Here is an 18,269-nt window from a genome sequence, read left to right on the forward strand (position 1 = left end):
CCGCCGGGGCCTGCTCGGCAAGCATGGCCTCCGGCTGCCCGACGTCGGCCGCTGGCAAGGGCGAAGTCACGACAATGGTGGGAGACGAAGGAGCATGCTGCAAGGCGGCCTCCGCACCCTCTTCAGAACTTGAATACAACCCGCCAAAAATGTCGGGCATTGGATCGGTGGCGCTAGCCTCCGGCTGCTCGGCGACATTCGTAGCACCGAGCCACTGCCCATGGAGTAGCGACACGCTATCATGAAAGCCCGGTCGCAAGCCTCCCTCACCGGAGACATCTCCTCTAGCGGATCCACGCGCGTATGTGGCGCCATCTCCTCCATTCTTGAAGTCAATGGATACTCCGCGACCTCCACACCATCCTCGGTAGTGCCGCGGACCCCGTAGGTCTTCACGTAGAACCATTACTCAAGCCAGCCGTGGTCCCACTTGCCCTTCTGGCAAAAAGAAATCTCTAGGCGGTCTACGCCTTGGTTCCTCTTTGGCATAAAGGTGCAACTACCATACTAGTATGTCACCTCCACCTCCTTGCCCTCCCGCACCTCCTTCTTCTTCTTCGGCTGCTTCTGCAGCTCGTAGTACGCGCAGAAGGTGTCCACATCTGGCTCGGCACCATAAGAAACACACGCCCAGTAGAATTTGTTGAGCGTGAGGAAGACAGTAGGAGTCAGATGATGGAGCTAGACATTGAAGGTATCCAACACCCGGCGGAGGAAGGGGATGTAAGGAAGGCGGAGGCCGCAGGTGAAGAAGTCCCAAAACACCACCGCATATCCCTCCTTCGGTTCCAGAACGGTCTGGCCAGGTGGAGGGATTTTTACCCTCGAAGAAGGAAAACATGATTCCTTCAACATCTCCGCGACTGCCTCTTCAGTAATGGAGGAGGGGCCGAAATCCCATGACTTTATCGCCATGTCTCTAGAATCCGCAGTGATCAGGTCTCCGACGGATGCAGAGACACTCCCTAAATCCTCCTCCACTAGCTTTTCAAACTCCAACGCGGAGGCAGAGGCAAGCATGCACTCCTCAAAACGCGCACCCCAGCTGGTGGCCCTAACACCGAGAAGGTGGCGATAGGGTCCGAAGAAGGCGGGCCGGCGAGTATGGGCGGAGGCAGAAAAGAAAGCCACCGCGGCGGCAGCCTATGCGCAAGACGCAGGCGGAAAGACGGAACGTGCGAAGGCAGCAAACGCGAAAGCGAAGAGAGCAGAGAGCGATTTCTCAGAGGCAAGGAAAGCGAATGAGCAATGAGGTGGGGGACCCCGCCACCAACCCCGCCCTTATATAGGCCGCGGGCGGGCGGTCCGGCTCCCACCATACAACGGTCATCTCCAGAGAATTCGCCTGCCGCACAACGGTCATCTCCGAAGAAGTCGCAAGGAATACAACAAAAAGCGGTACGGCGTAAACGGCCACAGTGTAGGACAACGGCTAGATTTGTTGCCCAACGGCTACTCTCAACGAGACCAGCGGCCGCGCCAGAGCGGGCTAGGGGGGAAGTAGCGGGGCCTCGCTTGGAGACGCCAATGCGTGTGGCCTCCGCCCCCGTGGATGCCTTTGGTCAAGGCGTTTTGAGCTCACGGCACGCTCAGGCGAACTGTGGTCTCAAAAGGGGGAACTGTTGTAACACGGCCTCGGCGGGTGGCGAAGGCCTCCGACGGCGTGGTGTCACCAAGGCGTCTTCGACCGTCTTAGGGCGGAGACCTGGCACTGACTAAAGGAACTTTCCTGGCTATGCTTGTAGGGCGCTGCACGAGGCTCAGAGCATGGCCATCTCCGACCGCCAGGCGGACGCCGCCCCGCTTCGGCCGACGGGCGTCTCCGGCGCTAAAGGCGGAGGCCGCCCTACCCCCAAACTAATCATACAAACAACCTTGGCTAAGTGTGTGCAGGTACCTAAGCGTAGGCACCCGTGGTCCGTGCGAGCGTGCCAGCATGGCCCCCGCGCGGCCGGGCGGAGACTTACGGACGAGGTCTCCTACCGGACCGGCGGAGACTCACGTAGGCAGCTGCACGCCCCTGAAGACGGAGGCCAGCGTCGGGAACCTAGGCCTCTAGGTCGAAGACCGAAGCACGGTGGGCTGGCCGCTCATGGTGGCCCATTACTTGAAGACGGTGTCGCAAGATTGCCCCGCAAACGAGAGACTGGTGGCGGAATATTCCAAGAATGTACTGTAGCAGTTGAGGGGCATTGTAATAAATTCTGTCAAGAGGTAGTTGAGTCCTATAAATAAGAAACACTTGTAATAGTGCGCAAGGTGGTTGGAGAATGAATTAATGAAACCTTAGTTTTGCGTGCCATTTCCCTACACGCCCACCTGTCGTGCCTATTCCCCGAGCCTTCGCCTAAGGGCAACGCCTGGCGGGCGGAGGCCCCTATCTCCCCCACACTGTCTGAGACCGAGAGTTTCAACATTATTCTATATATACAAATATATATATATATATATATATAAACAAATTTATTATATATATATAGATATAATTCTATATTTTCTTCTTTACAAAAACAATATTTTAAAATTTTAAAATTTGAATTTCAAAACAACTAATAAATTTTAGGATAAATAAATGACCTCAAATGAAAATTTTGTATACATCAAAGTTGTTGAATTCATCAAGATGTACAACTTATATTTTGGTCATCTTTTCATTTGACAAAATTTGAAAAGTTTAAATTTTGAATTTCAATAAATGGCAACTTCAAACTTTTCAAATTTTATCAAATAAAAAGATGACCAAAATATAAGTTGTACATCTTGATGAGTTCTACAACTTTGATGCTTACAAAATTTTCATTTGAGGTCATTTATTGTCCTAAAATTTATTAGTTATTTTGAAAGTTAAATTTTAAAATATTGTTTTCGTAAAGAAGAAAATATAGAATTATATCTATATATATAATAAAATTATTTATATATACATATATTTTTATATATAGAATAATAGAAAACTAATATATAAATTTATATTGTTTTCTTTATATATGAATGAATTACAGAATTAGTAATTAAAATAAATTAAAAAATATTTGTAGGGACGGCTAACTCAGGATCCGTCCATACAAATCTATTTGTAGGGGCGGCTAAGTCAGGAGCCGCCCCTACAAATGACCTCCGGTATATATACCAGAGCTCGCGGGAGGCCGAAATTTTTCTAAGTCAGGGCGCTCTTCTTCCTTGCTGACGCCGTCAGGCTGCCGAACCCGCCGCCGCCACCGTCTCCATGCCGTAGCGCCGCTTCCTCTCACCTCCGTCGGCCCGTGCGCTCTGGCAGTCCTCCCTCGAGCTTCCTTGGCTCCGAACGCCACTAGGACCTGCCACGGAACCCTCCGTGGGCGACGCCTCTGTGCCCTACCTCCGCCGCCTTCGTGCTCTACCTCCGCCGCGCCCTACCTTCCCCGATCCGACTCCAACCCCCGATCCGTCTCCTGCCCTACGCGCCGCCATTCCCCTCGGCGGCTAGGGTTTCCGCCGTCGTTCCCCCTCCCACGGCGGCTAGGGTTTTCGGCGCTGTGGTGCGCGTGGCACGGCCGGCGGTGGCGCTGTGGTGCGAGCCGCTGACTTAAGTCTTTCGTCGAGCCGCAGCATCCCTCCCTCGATCAAGACAGCAGGTACCTGCTTGATTCCGTCCTCTCCCTGCTTGCTCTGCTAGGTTTCCTGCTGAATGCTGATCACAGCTAGTATAGTACCAAAATGGTTAGCCATAGCTAGGATTTGCTGTAAGAGAAAAAAGAATTTTTTTTCAAACTTGAGTTGCACAGATTTAATAAAATTTGGTCTGACCGGCCACTTCTAGCAAATTTGTGTTCACCTACACTCCATTCAGTTGAGTACTCTTACAAAAACAACAACAATGATATTATAAAAAAAAAGTCCAAATGGCTTGCGCTAAAGATGCTATAAACTATACTCCATCAGTTCTGTTAAACTGTGTATATTATATCTTAATTCTCACCTGTCCTCCACCACTGCTCTCTGCTCTTTCTCAAACATAACCAGGTGAGGTTGCCACCGGGCACGAACAGACCCTACACCACCGCTAAAACCTATCGTCGCCCTAAACTACTAGAGCATGCCCAAAGCGAGGAAACTGAGAGGTGTCATACATATGCAGTAAGAGCATGGGCCTGTTGCCGCAAGACGCCACAACTTTAAGGCTCGCCTAAAGTGCGGCACTGAAATCAGCCGCCGAAGATTTGGCGAGCTGAGGTGTTGCAAACTATTTACGTGTTGTTGGGAAACTGTGGCGGCACTAGAGGTCTGGAAACCAATCAAACATCAGTCAAAAGTGGGGCGTTGGAGGTATGGCGAGATTTGGCGAACTCTGGGAACCAAACACGCTCCATGAATAAAAACAGTGAGCACCAAGTTTCGAATTTTTTCCCCCCACCTCCCATGGGGCCTTGTAGTGGAGCACTATCGCTTAGTGTTGATGCCACGCTCATGGCGCTCTGGAAACAGGGCATGCTGATTTCAGCCGTTTTGGAGCGCTGGTGTGGTTGGTTTGTCGATTGACTTTTCCTCGGTTTAGATTAACCTCTTAAATCCCCGTCCCTTTCAGCTGGCCATCGGTCACCAGAGTACGCGGCTCATTCATTATACTGAGCTTTCGTAATGCGTTCTATGTGGAAAACTTGCCTCGAGCTACATGTCACCATTACAAATCCTCTGGAGTCTGTGGTATCTCCGTGAAGCTGCAAGACTCATAGCGAGTCGTGGTACGTCCGTACGTGCAGCCCATTTCGAACCTGTTTCCTCCGGTGCGATGGGCAGATGGGGACTTCTAGGAGAGATCAGTCTGATGGAGGGCAGATTTTGTTTTTTTTTTCAAAATTTGTTTGGATGTGCTTCGATATATATTTTTTTTCCTCTAGAGCACGCGAGCGGAGCAGTCGATGGAGATGTGGACGAGCGCCCGCGCGTCGTGGCGCCGGTGGTGGCGGCGGCGCCGACGCTGGCAGCTGCTGCTTCCGTCGCCGACTGCGGCCCCGCTGAATGACAGCGGCTCGTGATCGTGCGCGCCCCCGAGGACGAGCGCGAGGAGGAGGCGGTTCGTGGTGCGAGGCGGCGACCGCGGAGGTGGTGGTGCGGCCGGCGAGGCCGACGAAGGCGGAGGCCGAGGTGGTGGTGGCGGCGCAGACGTGTGCAGTAGCATCTGCGCCAGCCGTTGCCTCTGCTGCCCGCCGACGCCCACGCCGGCTTGCTTGTCGTGGCGGCGGCTCTTGTCCAATTTGCTTGTCGTGGCTAGTTGTTCGGATGAATCCAATTTGCTATTAAGCCCAGCTGTGCCACAGATGCTGATATATCCAGTAAACAATAATGCACTGTAATCCAATATGCTGCCGCCATGCTCCTGCTGCTCACCGAGGGTGCACAGCACCTGGTTGATGAAATTCGAGGTAAACTTACCCAGCACGAAGGAGAGGTGATCCTATGCGAAACAAACTAGGCAACCAAACATTTCATTTGAACAACCGGTGCTTGGCTTGCTGGGGACAGGCTAAAGCTGTATAGGCTTCGATTCTAGCCAGGTCAGAAATAAACCAGGAAACCAAACACATCAACAAAGGAATTATGAAGCCAGAACATTTGCTTCCATTATCTAAAAAAAATGTTTTCTCAATCTCACAACGAACAACACAATTCGAAAATTATTACACACATCGCGGACACGATCAACAACACCAATGCGATCGTGCTTCTTATTTGTGTTTGGATTTACATGCTACCAACACTCTTGCTGCCCCAGACAGAACAGCATCGCAGTCCATGTACGCTTATTTCTTGAGGAACTTCGTGAACCAGTGTGCAGAGCTCTTGGGGTACCGCTTCAGCCCGTCGTTGTAGTCCACGAAGTTTATCCCGAACCGGACAGTGTAGCCGTTCACCCACTCGAAGTTGTCAAGGAGCGACCATGCGAAGTAGCCCTTCACGTTGGCGCCGTCCCTGCAGTGAGTTGCATTGCGAGTCAGATGCAGTTACTGTAATTCAACACTCGCGCATTTGCAGCTTTGGTGGTTCATTCCCACCTTATGGCACTTTGCAGGGCAAGAAGGTGGGCGTGGTAAAACTCTATCCTGGTGTCGTCCTTCAGAGCTTCCTCGAGTGAGAGGTTCTTGTTGTTGGCTTCGTCCACGCCTAAAAGTTTCAGATAACAGATTTTCAGATGCTTTCTTACGTTTCTAGCTAGCTCTCTCTTTCAGGAACACTGAAGTTACCATTTTCAGTGATATAGACGGTAGGATTGCCATAGTTTTCCTTAACATAAAGCAGCAATTCACGGAAGCCTCGAGGGTATATGAACAGCCAAGATGAAGCAGCCTACACGTGCCATTCGTGGAAATGAATCGTTAGTTCATTTAGCCACAACAAAATGGGAGACAATCCAAGTTGCTTGTGAGACCTGTTGTTACCTGAGGACCAATAGGGACACCATTTCGAAAACCTAACAAATCATCAGACGCGTGATTAGTTAGTTAGTATATATAATATATCAACATAAATGCATGCACATTCACACCAAATTGTAAATCCTAATGAGGAATGATGTCAAGTAAAATGACTTAATGTAATGGCGCCTAGAGATTGCACGGTTCATGTTATATAGTTGTATTATGTCAGAAATGCTACAGCATCATATTAAGCAAGAGTTTTCTTTTTCTTTTTCAGAGTTTTGCCTCATATATATATATGCTTTTCAGAAGAAGTAGATGTGATACTCTTCATTATTACCAAACTGATAAATGAACAGAAGTAGATTGATCGTTGACTTTAGGATGACTTACCGGTAAGATTAGCACGGGCATCAGTGCTATAGCTAACGTTGAGGCCGTTTGATTGAGGAAGGTTGTCAGCGTAGTTTGTAGTGTAGTAGTTTAGCCCAATGAAGTCGAATGCACCCTTGACCAACTCAGACTGTTCCTTTGTGAACTGTGGCAAGCGGTTTCCAACCAATGCTCTCATGCTTAGCGGGTACTCTCCTCTAGTAAGGGGGTCCATGAACCTAGAATGACAACCAATGGTCTCATGCTTATTCCTAGTGAGTTCTTTATTTTCTTCTAGACTAGACTTGGTCAATAATGAAATTCTGTGAGGAGCACAAAGAATTATATTTAGTTATTTACCATCCAAGCATGAAGTCGACGGCACGCCTCGCTGCATCATCGTTTGATTTGGAACGGGAAAAGGGCACAAACCAGTGTGAGACTAGAGTTATTCCAATATTTCCTTTTTGCTCCACCTGCATTCGGCATTCGGTCATTGATGAACTGAAACTCAGAATTGCATAGTTTCAATTGAGTTGTTGTTCATTGATGAACTGAAACTGGATGGGTGAGTTCATCACTGACCTGATATTTTTCCTTGTACAACCGGACTGTTTCTGCATGGGCGAGTATCTGATGATGACAGACAGTGTAGGGTTCTGTTCCTGAATCCCCAGCGCTGCACTTTCCCTGCTCCCATGGTGAGCACCGGCCCGGCGCAAACGTGCCAGACGCATACCCATTTGAGCAGAAGGTCCAGGGCTCATTGAACGTGATCCAGTGTTTCACTCGGTCACCAAATTCTTTGAAGCAAACCTCAGCATAGTCCTTGTAGTCGTTTCTGACAGTCATAGATAGATTTGTTTAGCGGTGACGTTAGTGCAGAACGCGTCGTTCGTTCTTGCATCCTGTGTGGATAGAATATCATGACTTACATAATGTTAGGACTAAGAAATCCTCCATATTTATCTTCCAACGCCTGAGGTGAATCCCAGTGAAAAAGGGTCACAAATGGCTGTATCCCTGCACACATATATAAGCATGTATGCATATTATTTTAATAAAAGTTATACCAATCTAGGTGGAAATATAAGTGTTTTTTCACTGAAAAGAAAATAAGAACCCAAATTTGAATTGAAAGTAAATTTCAAGGTTTCGCAAAGATATACAAAATCATATGGCACACCTTTCAACAGAAGCTCATCGATCAAGTTATTGTAGTATCTGATGCCTTCTCTGTTTACTCCACCGCTCAGACTTCCATCTATCATTACATTCAGATGTCTTTTTTTAGCATAATACATTCAGATGTCTAAGCATTATGCAATTCATATCCTTGGACTTTGGAATATGGCCAAAACAGTTAATTTGCAAATTAAATATCTGGATATTGGATCACACTTACTTGGAAGAATTCTACTCCAGGAGATTGAAAACCTGTAGGCATCCATCCCCATACCCTTCATGATGTGCACATCTTCCTACATTTTTTAAAAGTCATCCATCATGGGTCAGAAATGTACCACTCTGCCCATTCCAAATTATAGGTCACTTCAGTTTTATCATAAATCAAAATTCTCTAATTTTGATCATATTTTTTAGAAAAGTTATATAGCATTATACAGGTTTAAATAAATGTACTATAAAAATATTTCATGAAGAATTTAATAAAACTAATTTAATGTTTTAGATGGTTGTGTATTTATCTATGAACTTGATCAAAGTCATAGAAGTTTGACTTGAAAAAAAACTAAAACGATCTATAATTGAAAAACGGAAGGAGTTGTATTTTGATAGGTTTTAATTCACATATAAGGGCCTTGCGTTATGCTTAAGCTGATAGAATAAAGACCCTAACCAACTTGAGTGTTACAGTACTTGAAATTCTTTCATACTCCATTAAGATACAGAATACATATTCTGTAGAAAAGAATATATTATGAGTCATACCTTGTAGAGATGGTAGGAATCCACTGCCACATCCCCATTGCTTCTGTCAGCAATTTTATCTGACAAATCATAGAATTATTAATTCATAGTTAATTGTCTACTGTCACTTAAATTCAATAGGGGTTAGGTTACACCACAAGTTACCCCGGTATGCTTATTTTCCTTGGACGACTATGCCAAATTAAGATTGACAGCCACAAGCAAGATTAATAATTCAACAACTTGCTCCATATATTCCATGTTCAACAAAGCAATCTACGGAGAGTAATGACAGGACTGCTAACTGCTCGACAGGTCATACATCGTGTTAATCGAAACTGACCTATCACTATCACTATCAGAGTATCATGATCGGGAGTGCAGGACAAGGGTAATAAATAGCGGATAGCAAACTCGCACGAGATCCGTGTTTGCATATCAGATAGTATATAGCAAGTGTTATAGCGTACGCTAAGTTTCAATAGCAAAATATTAAAAGTAGTCACTAACATGATATTTGCTTAATATAATTAAACGTTTAATTAATTACTACATTTGACTGTATAGAAACCATAAAGAAACATAAATAAACAAGATACAAAGAAGACACGGGTAGACAAGTTAAGAGCAGGCTCTCATAAAAACAATATCATCCATCATCCCATTATTCTTTATCGTCACCATTTTTGTTACCATGCATACGGCACCATCCATATTGTTACTTGAACCATTAGCATAGGCCTAATAATACCAATAGCGGCCCACAATAGTAAAGGCTAAGTGCAATAGCGGCTGTTAAAGTTTCAACATCCTATCTTCGTTCTGCTATCTACTAAAGTGGACCCCACAAAATGCTATTTATTACTATGTCAAGTTAATTTATTGCTAACCACTAATCTGGTATTAACTTTTAGCACATAACTCATAGTATGAATAGTCCTATAAAGATCTTGTGGAGCATGTGCATGCATGAGATTAGCTCTTGATCAAGAGATAGTTTTTCCTAGATGCAAACATGCATGGTGAAGAAGCATATGAAACACATGTAAGTTGGAAAAAAAGATACAAAGCATAGAAGCACATGTAAGTTGGAAAAAAAAGGTACAAAGCAAAACGATCTAACAGAGGTATATACAAATACAATACATGCCTGGGTGCTGATGAGTGAAGGTGTCCCAGATGCTGGGCCCTCTGCCCCCCTCCATCGCACCACCCTCGTACTGCACATGAATATCACTATCAGGCTAACTTGTAAGATCATGGCAAAACCAATGGCTACTTGGCTGATGAGTTGGAGCAGATCATCGACTTCTATAGGCCAGTTATTTCAGTACAAACTATTGACTGTTTCTAAGTTTCTTGTAGCTTGCCAACTAGCTAGTGGTGCTGATGAAAGGTATTGCTTATTATATTAAAAGATCATATGCCCTGCAGGACCCTTGACCCTGGAGTGAACGCACGTGTGCATGGCTGAGAGATGAGAGATCAGAACTGTCGCTACTACCTGATAGGCCGCCGAGGCCGTCCCGAAGATGAACCCCTCAGGGAAGCTCCTCCTGCTGATCGGCGGCTGCCCAGCGCCACCGTAAGCGTTGGAAGCAGCAGCGAGGAGGAGGAGCGGGAGAAGACGAGCAAGCATCGCAGCACTGCTAGTGCTGCTACCTCCTTTGGGAGCCATGTGGATGTGGTGTGGCACCATGCAAATGCAATGTGCAGCGCGCGCCAGTCTATCTGCGACAGGCCTCACTCCGCATCGTCCCAAACACCCCTACTATATATAGCAGGGACGATCACATACATATTCACACATGGATGGAGCGCCACTGATGTGTTTTTTTCTCGTACGTGGCGGGTGATGAACTGATAAGCATGACAGCAGGGACGTATATGGTCCTTTCTAACCGGAGATCTTTATCCCTGGACCCTAGAGAGCCCCAGTTGGACAGAAATTTGCAGTTGAAGAGAAACCGAAACGTGTGCGAGCGGCTGACGAGCATTTCTGACTAGCTAGTTGGTTCCTGGGTTCCTGAATTGTCTTTGGGGGAAACGTAAGACAGCAAGCGCCTTTGGGGGAATTGGCCACATAGAAACTGGTACGTAAGAGCAAGGCTAATAATATAGTCAGCTTGCTGCTTGTAAGTTTCTTTGCAGTCTTCTCTTAGTCTACTCATATAGTAGTCAGTTTTTCATTATTAATATATGGCCAACTTGTCTTTCTCACAGAGTTTCTTGGTTTTTGTGCCCAAATCAACTGTAAGTTTACAACCCGTTTCCCCTTTCTCTTCTACACCTCAGCATTTAGCCAGCTTACGACATGTTATTATACTTACTCTAAGACGGAACGGTAGAATTGAAAACATGTGCACAACGGGCGACCACGTGCTGTGACTGCGGTGGATATGCAGAAGAGGAATCCCTCGAACCCAGTCAATTCAACTTGAGCCAAAATTGGCCATTGCGGAAAAAATAGGGAGCGAAACACTACTAAAAAAATGTTCGTGGCAACGGGATAATTTTTTTAGGGGCGACTAGTGATGGAGCCGCTCCTACAGTGACGTACTCGGGACCTAGGAGACCAGCCGCCCCTACAAATGGAGCAGTAGGGGGCGGCTAGTCATACGAGTCGTCCCTACAAATGGGCCGGATTTGTAGGGGCGGCTTACTCACCAGCCGCCCCCGATGTTTTTATTTGTAGGGACGGTTCCTGAGTTAGCCGCCCCTACAAATATTTTTCAATTTATTTTAATTACTAATTATGTAATTCATTCATATATAAAGAAAACTATATAAATTTATATAATAGTTTTTTATTATTCTATATATATAAATATATGTATATATAAACAATTTTATTATATATATATAGATATAATTCTATATTTTCTTCTTTACAAAAACAATATTTTAAAAATTAAAATTTTGAATTTTAAAACAACTAATAAATTTTAGGACAATAAATGACCTCAAATGAAAATTTTGTATACATCAAAGTTGTTGAACTCATCAAGATGTACAACTTATATTTTGGTCATCTTTTCATTTGACAAAATTTAAAAAGTTTAAATTTTGAATTTCAATAAATGGCAACTTAAGTTGTACATCTTGATGAGTTCTACAACTTTGATGCTTACAAAATTTTCATTTAAGGTCATTTATTGTCCTAAAATTTATTAGTTATTTTGAAAGTCAAATTTTAAAATATTGTTTTTGTAAAGAAGAAAATATAGAATTATATCTATATATATAATAAAATTATTTATATATATAGAATAATAAAAAAACTAATATATAAATTTATATTGTTTTCTTTATATATGAATGAATTAAATAATTAGTAATTAAAATAAATTAAAAAATATTTGTAGGGGCGGCTAACTCAGGATCCGCCCCTACAAATCTATTTGTAGGGGCAGCTAAGTCAGGAGCCGCCCCTACTAATGACCTCCGGTATATATACCAGAGCCCGCGGGAGGTCGAAAATTTTCTAAGTCAGGGCGCTCTTCTTCCTCACGGACGCCATCAGGATACCGAACCCGCCGCCGCCGCCACCGTCTCCGTGCCGTAGCGCCGCTTCCTCTCACCTCCACCAGCCCGTGCGCTCTGGCAGTCCTCCCTCGAGCTTCCTTGGCTCCGTCCGTCGCTGGGACCCGCTGCAGAACCCTCCGTGGGCGACGCCTCCGTGCCCTACCTCCACCGCCTCCGTGCTCTACCTCCGCCGCGCCCTACCTTCCCCGATCCGACTCCAACCCCCGATCCGTCTCCTGCCCTGCGCGTCGCCGTTCCCCCCGACGGCTAGGGTTTTCGCCGTTGTTCCCCCTCCCATGGCGGCTAGGGTTTTCGGCGCTGTGGTGCGCGTGGCACGGCCGGTGGTGGCGCTGTGGTGCGTTGAGCCGCCGACTCAAGTCTTCCGTCGAGCCACAGCATCCCTCCCTCGACCAGGACAGCATGTACCTGATTGATTCCGTCCTCTCCCTGCTTGCTCTGCTGGGTTTCCTGCTGAATGCTGATCACAGCTAGTATAGTACCAAAATGGTTAGCCATAGCTAGGATTTGCTGTAAGAGAAAAAAGAATTTTTTTTTTCAAACTTGAGTTGCACAGATTTAATAAAATTTGGTCTGACCGGCCACTTCTAGCAAATTTGTGTTCGCCTACACTCCGTTCAGTTGAGTACTCTAACAAAAACAACAACAATGGTACTATAAAAAATGATGTCCAAATGGCTTGTGCTAAAGATGCTATAAACTATACTCCATCGTTCTGTTAAACTGTGTATATTATATCTTAATTGTCACCTGTCCTCCACCACTGCTCTCTGCTCTTTCTCAAACATAACCAGGTGAGGTTGCCACCGAGCACGGACAGACCTTACACCACCGCTAAAACCTATCGTCGCCCTAAACTCCTAGAGCATGCTCAAAGCGAGAAAACCGAGAGGTGTCATACATATGCAGTCAGAGCATGGGTCTGTTTGGCCTGTTGCCGCAAGACGCCACAATTATGAAGCTAGTTGGTTCCTGGGTTCCTGAATTGTCTTTGGAGGAAACGTAAGACAGCAAGCGCCTTTGGGGGAATTGGCCACATAGAAACTGGTACGTAAGAGCAAGGCTAATAATACAGCCAGTTTGTTGCTTGTAGGTTTTTTTGCAGTCTTCACTCAGCCTACTTATTTAGTAGTCAGTTTTTCACTATTAATGCATGACCAACTTGTCTCTCTCACAGAGTTTCTTGGTATTTGTGCCTAAGTCAGCTGTAAACTTACAACCCGTTTCTCCTTTCTCTTCTACACCTCAGTATTTAGCTAGTTTACGACATGTTATTATACTTGCTCTAAGAGGGAACGGTAGAATTGAAAACATGTGCACAGCGAGCGACCACGTGTTGTGACTGCGGTGGATAAGCAGAAGAGGAATCCCTCGAACGCAGTCAATTCAACTTGAGCCAAAATTGGCCATTGCAGAAAAAATAGGGAGCGAAACACTACTAAAAAACATTTGTAACAACGGGATAATTTTTTTAGAGGTGACTAGTGATGGAGCCGCTCCTACAGTGACATGCTCAGGACCTAGGAGACCAGCCGCCCCTACTAATGGAGCAGTAGGGGCGGCTAGTCATATGAGTCGTCCCTACAAATAGGCCGGATTTGTAGGGGCGGCTTACTCAGCAGCCGCCCCTGATGTTTTTATTTGTTGGGACGGTTCCTGAGTAAGACGCCCCTACAAATATTTTTCAATTTATTTTAATTACTAATTATGTAATTCATCCAAATATAAAGAAAACTATAAAAATTTATATAATAGTTTTTTATTATTTGTTGGAACACGGCCTCGGCGGGTGGCGAAGGCCTCTGACGGCGTGGTGTCACCAAGGCGTCTTCGACCGTCTTAGGGCGGAGACCTGGCACTGACTAAAGGAACTTTCCTGGCTATGCTTGTAGGGCGCTGCACGAGGCTCAGAGCACAGGCATCTCTGACCGCCAGGCGGACACCGCCCCGCTTCGGCCGACGCGCGTCTCCGGCGCTAAAGGCGGAGGCCGCCCTACCCCCGAACTAATCATACAAACAACCTTACCTAAGTGTGTGCAGGTACCTAAGCGCAGGCACCCGTGGTCCACGCGAGCGTGCCAGCATGGCCCTCGCGCGGCCGGGCGGAGACTTATGGACGAGGTCTCCGACTGGACCGGCGGAGACTCACGTAGGCAGCTGCACGCCTCTGAAGACGGAGGCCAGCGTCAGGAACCCAAGCCTCTGGGCCAAAGACCGAAGCACGGCGGGCCAGCTGCTCATGGAGGCCCATTACTTGAAGACGGTGTCGCAAGATTGCCCCGCAAACGAGAGACTGGTGGCGGAATATTCTAGGAATATACTGTAGTAGTTGAGGGGCATTGTAATAAATTCTGTCAAGAGGTAGTTGAGTCCTATAAATAAGGACAACACTTGTAACAGTGCGCAAGGTGGTTGGAGAATGAATTAGTGAAACCTTAGTTTTGCATGCCATTTCCCTACACGCCCACCTGTCGTGCCTATTCCCCGAGCCTTCGCCTAAGGGCAACGCCTGGCGGGCGGAGGCCCCTATCTCCCCCACACTGTCTGAGACCAAGAGTTTCAACATTGGAGCCCATCGTGGTTTGGCCAAGGCAAACCTACGATGGCAGGGAAAAGAAAAATCACCACCAGAGCAGCAACGACCACAGGTCAGAGAGGAAGGCCTAGGCGCAACGCTCGTAGCACCTACACAACCTTGCCTGTGGAGGATGACACTAGAGCAGACGCCCAGGGTCAACCATCAAAGCCCCAAGAACCAGAGATTCAAGATCTGGAGGCCCAACCAAATTCAGACACAACACTCGAGCAAGAACTGCAACAACTGCAAGCACAGTTGCAAAGAGCGCAACAAGAGAGTGACAGAATGGCAGCAGCATTCGCAGCTAATCAGCAAGCTACTCAAGCATCAGCACAAGCAGCAGAAATAAGGCAGTAGTTGGCAGTCCTACATGCTAAGATGCTAATTATGCAGCATGCAGTACCAGCGTCAACCTCCGCAATCCCAGCCTCCACAGCAACAACTCCGCCAGCAATCAGTCCGACCATGATGCCATCTCAGGTGATGCGGAGGCCTATTGATCCCAAGTCCCCAATCTCTGAAGGCATACAACAGTCGCCATGGCCAATGGCATACAAGCCAATCACACTACCAAAGTTCAACGGCAAGACAGACCCCCATCAGTTTATTACGAGTTACGAGGCAGCAGTAGCCTCCGCCGGCGGAGACGACGCCGTCTTAGCAAAGTCATTTTTCATTGCAGCCGAAGGCGATGCGTTGGCTTGGTATTCTATGCTAAAACCAAGCACAGTCTACTCTTGGGAAAACCTCTGGGACAAGATATTAGCAAATTTCAAGGGGCTAACAGCACAGTCGCTGACTTCCATAGATCTGTTCCAGTGCAAGCAAATGCAGGGAGAGACACTACACGACTACTTCCAGAAATTCGTGCAACTAAAGGCGAAGGCACCAGACGTCCCAGACGAGATCGCCATCGAAGCAACGATCAAAGGCCTCCGAATCGGGCCATTCACAGCACACCTAGCAAGAAAGAAACCAACTTCCATACATCAGTTATATGATGAGTTCGAGAAATACTGCAGATCAGATAATGACCTCCGAAAAGGCTGGAGGAGTAGGGTCAAAACAGACAGCAAAATAGCAGCAAAAACTCCCAAAAAACCTATAATAACCAGAATGCATCAAATCAGAAACCAGGCCAGGGGCAAGTACTCAGCATCGAGAGTCAACCTCACACCGGGCAAGGGCAACTAGAAGTGCCTGCACAGCCAGAGACCCAGACTAGGAACCAAGGTCGGCAAGGTTACCAAGGCAAAAACTAGAACAAAAACCACAACCAGAAACAACACAGGCCATATTGCGTTTTTCATGGCAAAAATGCAGGGCATAGCACCAAAGATTGTCCGAAGACAAAAGAGACACAGGAAAGGATGAAGAACAAGCAGACTGCCCAACCGCCGACACAGCAGAGCCCAAGAGAGGTCAACAGCACCTATACAACTAGCCACCAGCAGTACTGCCCAATGTACCCAGCGCTAAACGCAACCCAAATACACCCCTCCACACTAGCCTCTGCCTATTACCCAAACTTCCTACTGGCATGGCGGTCAGCGCCTTTGCAGCAGCCCCCGATGGGTAACTACAGTTTGGAGGCAAGCCTGACCTACATAAACCCAAACCCCCCCATCTAACCTACCTCGAAACAAACCCACCGGCACAAAACCAAATCAGGTTTGAGCCTCCACTGCAATAGCACCACATGGAGCAACTACCTCCATCGCCACCTCACAATCAACCACCAGCACCAAAAAATGAGCCAAACCTAGAAAACCAAGTCAACCCCCATGGACCGCTACCAATAATAGGCATGATACTACCAATCGCCGGAGGATCATCAATGGAGTTTCAAACGAAAAAATAGAAAAAAGATCACCTCTGCCTGGTAAACAACATAGCAGTCCAAGGCCTAGCCAAATACATAGATTGGTCTAGAGTCCCAATCACCTTCACAGAAGAAGATCTCCAGCTAGAGAGCTACCCTCACACAGATGCAATGGTAATCAAGACCAACATAGTAGCATGGGAGATAAGCAGAGTATTGATTGACACTAGCAATTCAGCAGATATCATCTTCGTGAACACCTTCGACCAAATGAAGCTCAGTAGAAATCAACTACAGCCCTTCAAATCCCCTTTGATAGGATTTGGAGGCAAGCAGATACAAGCATTAGGAAAAATCTCACTCCCAGTGTCGTTTAGAACCCAAGCAAATGCTAGAACCGAGTACATAAACTTCGACGTCGTCGATCTGTATTACCCATACAATGCCATCCTAGGCAAAGGATTCATAACCAAATTCAACGCAGCCCTGCATATGGCCTACTTGTGCATGAAAATACCAGCACTTCATGGTATTATCACAGTCCAAGACAGCTAGAAAGAAGCAAGAAACATAGAAAAAGCAATATACAGAGCCCAAAGAAACATCAATGCAGTCGACTCAGCACACAAAGAACTAGAGCCTCTAGACATGCCCAGAGGAAAAACAGATATGGCAAGTCAAGAAGAGACAAAGGTGACCCCTCAAGAAAAGGAGTTGCCAGATAGAACGGTAACAATCAGCTCAGAATTGAGCAAAGTAGAGGAGGAAGAGCTCATGGAAACACTTGTAAAAAACAAAGATATCTTCGCCTGGTCAGCCTCCGACCTATAGGGAGTCTGCAGGGACATCATACATCATGAACTAGACATCAATGAAAACATGAGGCCAAGAAAGCAGAAACAGAGAAAAATGTCAGAGGATAGAATCCTAGCAGCAAAGGCAGAGGTGCAAAGGTTGCTAGATGCAAAAGTCATCAGAGAAGTCAAGTATTCAGAATGGCTTGCAAACATAGTACTGGTGCCAAAGAAGAATGGCAAAATGAGAATGCACATAGATTTTACAGACCTGAATAAAGCTTGCAAAAAAGACCCTTTCCCATTGCCAAGAATAGATGCCTCTATCGATAAGGCAGTTGTGGGGGTATTAACCCCTATACCCTTACGGCTAAGCTTGGGCTGGCCCGGATTGATGGGTTCGGTCCACCCGAAAGACGACGTGCGGCCCAGTTAACCTGATCGGAGTCCCACACAAGGAATCAAGACGGATTTGGCGACCAAGCAGGATCCTGGTCGGTTAGAATAGGAATCCTTATCCGGCCACATATGACAATTGTAATTGACTAGGATTAGTTTCCAGATCTATAACCCTACCCCCGGACTATATAAGGCGGGCAGGGGACCCCTCTAAAAAACATCTCTCATTGACATACAGCAATACAAATCGGACGCAGGACATAGGTATTACGCCTTCTTGGCGGCCGAACCTAGATAAAACCTCATGTCTGTCTTGCGTCACCGTCTTGTTTTGGGGCTTGTGCATCTGTCTGCTAATAATCTACTACCTTGGGCATACCCCTAGGTGGACTGCCGACCATATTTCATCGACAGTGGCGCGCCAGGTAGGGGGTATA

The 18,269-nt window shown here is 46.5% G+C and overlaps 1 protein-coding gene and 1 long non-coding RNA gene across 2 annotated transcripts; one reads left to right on the forward strand and one right to left on the reverse strand.

The window, feature by feature from the left end:
* The first annotated feature begins 4,430 nt into the window (after nucleotides 1-4,430).
* On the forward strand, nucleotides 4,431-5,285 carry LOC136490834 (uncharacterized). Its single transcript, XR_010767877.1, has 2 exons — nucleotides 4,431-4,721; nucleotides 4,878-5,285. It is a non-coding gene; the product is annotated as an uncharacterized lncRNA (long non-coding RNA).
* Nucleotides 5,286-5,575: 290 nt separating this feature from the next.
* LOC136490779 (beta-glucosidase 12-like) lies at nucleotides 5,576-10,458 on the reverse strand. Its single transcript, XM_066486966.1, has 13 exons — nucleotides 10,201-10,458; nucleotides 9,847-9,916; nucleotides 8,718-8,776; nucleotides 8,173-8,248; nucleotides 7,954-8,031; nucleotides 7,703-7,790; nucleotides 7,353-7,608; nucleotides 7,128-7,243; nucleotides 6,789-7,006; nucleotides 6,417-6,448; nucleotides 6,222-6,324; nucleotides 6,033-6,141; nucleotides 5,576-5,949 (listed from the first exon to the last, which is right to left on the reverse strand). The coding sequence occupies exons 1-13, from the start codon at nucleotides 10,393-10,395 to the stop codon at nucleotides 5,781-5,783; spliced, it is 1,569 nt and encodes a 522-aa protein (XP_066343063.1). The 5' UTR covers nucleotides 10,396-10,458; the 3' UTR covers nucleotides 5,576-5,780.
* Between the last annotated feature and the right edge of the window lie 7,811 nt (nucleotides 10,459-18,269).

This window comes from Miscanthus floridulus, chromosome 11 (assembly GCF_019320115.1).
Source record: "Miscanthus floridulus cultivar M001 chromosome 11, ASM1932011v1, whole genome shotgun sequence".
Lineage (NCBI taxonomy): Eukaryota > Viridiplantae > Streptophyta > Magnoliopsida > Poales > Poaceae > Miscanthus > Miscanthus floridulus.